The following is a 1,106-nucleotide window of genomic DNA, read 5'->3' as shown; positions in this document are numbered from 1 at the left end:
TCTTGAAAAGTTCCACAAAACAAACATCCACGTGCTCCGTTGGTCCAACTTCCCCAGTCTCGGTGAACTGTGTCTGCCTCACCAAGGCAACGGGTGCCTCCATCACACGGGGGTGCCTGTCTCCATCACACGGGGGTGCCTGTCTCCATCACACAGGGGTGCCTGTCTCCATCACACAGGGGTGCCTGTCTCCATCACAGGGGGGTGCCTGTGTCCATCACAGGCTGCCCTCCTTGTGGTTGGAGGAATCCGTGTTGAGTCCACAATGCACCTCTTCACAAAGGCATCTTGATGCGTACAAAGTCCAGAAGAGAAGCGTTTTCTCTATACGCTCCTGTCTGTCAAAATAGTTTTAGAGACTGAAATCCATTCATTTGGGACGACACGATAGCATTTCGTACACGATGGGACTACGGTTGTCGGGTTTCGGCCTGCGGTCGAGAGCACGGGACGGGTTGGTCTTCAAACTTGTTGTTCGCCCATGAGGAGTGACTTGTCTGCCGGTCGATGAACGTCTGGCTAATGACAGCCACCGGTCCTGGAGCTACAGCAGCCCAGGAGGCCTGCGGTACGGACAGACCAACGGCCAGATGGAGTGGGTGGGTGGTAGGCAATGCGGTGTGGGGAAAGTCTCTGCAGGGAGGGGGTTCTGTGTCTGCTCCGGGCCAACGAGAAGCGGGGTCACATGTCGGCATCGCCGTCATAGGCCAGGGTCAGCGCCTTCTGGGGCGGGGAGGACTTGGCGGGCTTGAAGGGTTTACTGCGGAAACAGAAGGAGAAGACGGAGGGGAATGACACGACACAAGCGTGAGATTTATTCGGATCACATTTAACGGCGTGGCACGGACGACTCTGGATGTGACAGTCGGGCCTAACTGTGACAGTCATACTCAATGAGGGGTTTCATGAGCATGTTGTCTGCGTTACAGATCTGACGCCTCTCGAGCCATTTGCTCATCCATTCCGAACCAACCGCTGACAACGTGGCGTAAATCAATGGCTTTCCCACTGCACACGTTGCAAATGAAGCGCAACGAGTGACAATGTCACAATTTTCTGCTCCATCTCCGACACATGAAACGAGTCAAACAGATATGCAAGTCCGT

General features: G+C 54.8%; 1 protein-coding gene across 1 annotated transcript in view; it reads right to left on the bottom strand.

Moving 5' to 3' along the window:
* Positions 1-681: 681 nt before the first annotated feature.
* Positions 682-1,106, bottom strand: part of thsd7ba (thrombospondin, type I, domain containing 7Ba) — a gene marked incomplete at both ends in the record, with an annotated part of 44,531 nt that continues 44,106 nt past the window's right edge. Inside the window, one exon of the mRNA XM_084478275.1 lies at positions 682-760. Coding sequence (XP_084334401.1) covers positions 682-760 — 79 coding nt within the window. The remainder of the gene's footprint in view (positions 761-1,106) is intronic.

Source organism: Micromesistius poutassou (genome assembly GCF_964030765.1).
Source record: "Micromesistius poutassou genome assembly, chromosome: 14".
NCBI classification, from domain to species: domain Eukaryota; kingdom Metazoa; phylum Chordata; class Actinopteri; order Gadiformes; family Gadidae; genus Micromesistius; species Micromesistius poutassou.
This window is presented reverse-complemented; position numbering and strand designations above follow the sequence as displayed.